Raw genomic sequence first — 2,056 nt, 5'->3', positions numbered from 1 at the left:
GAAGAGGATGATCTATCTGAGCTTTCAATTGTTATGGTGGTGGTTGCAGTAGCAGAACCTGAAGATAAGGTTACTGGTCGGGTGGTGCTCCTGCGCCTGTCCATGATTGGCAAAACAGTACTAGGTTCCTTTACAGTCCAATATATTGGAGAGACAAACGTTTATGAGATCTTGACTGAGTAATTTCCAAGGTCGCTGTGTCCACTTTTATTTTCCTTGAATCCAATTTCAAAAAAGAAACAAAAAAATTATGTTAGTTCTTAATAAACAATGTTGGGTTTGACAAACTTATAAAAAGTCCACGTATGCTATGATATTTTAGATTATCTTGTAACTGTAATATATATATATATATATATGATCAAATTTGCACTCATACTCTGTCAACAAAACTACATTCATTCATAAATATAATATTAGTGAAGAAAAACATCTTGAGTGTATACAAAGCGGAAGATGCAAAAGCAGTTTCTGAATGTGAACAGGAAATCAGAAACCTAATAACATGCAAAACAAATTACAATAAATATAAGAACCTAAAAACATAATAGCTACTTATTAAGCTACAATCATACCTAACATGCACATACAACAACTACAAAAAGAAAACATAACATGAAACAAGGCATCAGTATTCGTATAAGCTACTTAAAAAGAAAATACATAACGGTTTGAACTTGGTCCCAAAAAGCTGAAAGCCTGAAACTACCATGCTCCAATACATCAGACAGTGTACCAATCAAAAGCTTGTTCAGTCCAAATTCACATCTCAGGTCAAATGCATGATGAATGTTTAACATAACCAAAGCATAATCAACTAGAAAATGAATTATTATTGAGCCTAAAAAACAAGACAAATTAGTTCTAAAAATTGGAGCCCGATCAACTCAGAAAAGTGGCCTTCTATTTTCTTGGGTAACATAATGCTTAGAAGATAAACAAGTTCCTAAATGCCCAAAATAATTATCATCTTCACACCTTGGAACAGCAATAGAACATAACCAAATTAAGCCTAAAATAATCGAAACAAGCAAAACATTAAAAGACATAATAGAAACCTTTCAGAACGCACCGTCAAATCTTGTCACAGAAAACAACAATCCTCTAAATCCATTCAGCTAGATAGACACAAGAAAAATTCAATAAAAAGGGAATCCATATCTAAACCTAAAACGAGAACAAAGCCTTCCTTTTTATTGCACAAAGCATAGGTTACCCACTGAAACCCTTAATAAAAAATCAATTAATAAACAGCATTTCACATCCTAATATTTTATCGACATTTTTTAATAAAAAAACAAAAAATTATGAAAAACTGAATCCATTTTCAGCACTTCGAAAAATCGAATGATGAAAAAAGGTAAAGAGGCAGGGGAAAACCTTGGGCAGAGATTGAGGCGCGTGAGAAAGAGAGAAACAATGAGAAGATCGAAACGTGGGAGCGAACGACAGCGTTTTCAGGTCGATGATCAACGGCGAGAGAAAAGAAGAAGAAATAAAGTCGTGAAACACAATTTTAGTGGAGAGGAAGAAAAAAGAAAGAAGAGAATCGAGTTCCTTATCAATTTTCACGAATAACTTATTTTCATTGTGGACCGACTCACTCTAGCTTTTTATTTTACTTAAGACTCTTGTAAAACTTTAGTTCAAAACTTTGCTGATTGGGTTTTTATTTTTATTTTTTTAAAAATATTATTTTTGAAAATATAATAAAATAAAATCTGTTTGGTACACCTATTTTTAAATATTTTGGAAATGAGAAAATAAAAAAAAAAACTATTTGATAATTTTTTTTTTCAAAATCATTTTTTATTTTTTTAAATAAACATCTTTAAAACTTATAATATCTAAATAATATAATATTTATAATAAAACACCTCTACCACAAATAAAAATTACCTCACTCTAAAAAAATAAGGAACCAAACTCCCCTATAAAGTAAATTCAACTCTTTGATTAAGTTTTTAGATAAACTATGGGGGTGATTGTTTAAATAATATCCTTTTATATTTTATTTTTTTGTAAAGTCATCAATAATAAATTTTTACAACATTAA

General features: G+C 30.2%; 1 protein-coding gene across 1 annotated transcript in view; it reads right to left on the bottom strand.

Annotated features, from left to right (window-relative positions):
• Positions 1 to 1,601, bottom strand: part of LOC101497516 (uncharacterized) — a 2,287-nt gene extending 686 nt beyond the window's left edge. The window contains exons 1-2 of the mRNA XM_027333312.2: positions 1,381 to 1,601; positions 1 to 215 (exon numbers count right to left, since the gene is read on the bottom strand). The exon at positions 1 to 215 is cut by the window's left edge and continues 686 nt beyond it. Coding sequence (XP_027189113.1) covers positions 1 to 104 — 104 coding nt within the window. The 5' untranslated portion in view covers positions 105 to 215; positions 1,381 to 1,601. The remainder of the gene's footprint in view (positions 216 to 1,380) is intronic.
• Between the last annotated feature and the right edge of the window lie 455 nt (positions 1,602 to 2,056).

This window comes from Cicer arietinum, chromosome 4 (genome assembly GCF_000331145.2).
Source record: "Cicer arietinum cultivar CDC Frontier isolate Library 1 chromosome 4, Cicar.CDCFrontier_v2.0, whole genome shotgun sequence".
Lineage (NCBI taxonomy): Eukaryota > Viridiplantae > Streptophyta > Magnoliopsida > Fabales > Fabaceae > Cicer > Cicer arietinum.
The sequence above is the reverse complement of the archived record's forward strand: the minus strand, read 5'-3'. Positions and strand labels throughout refer to the sequence as shown.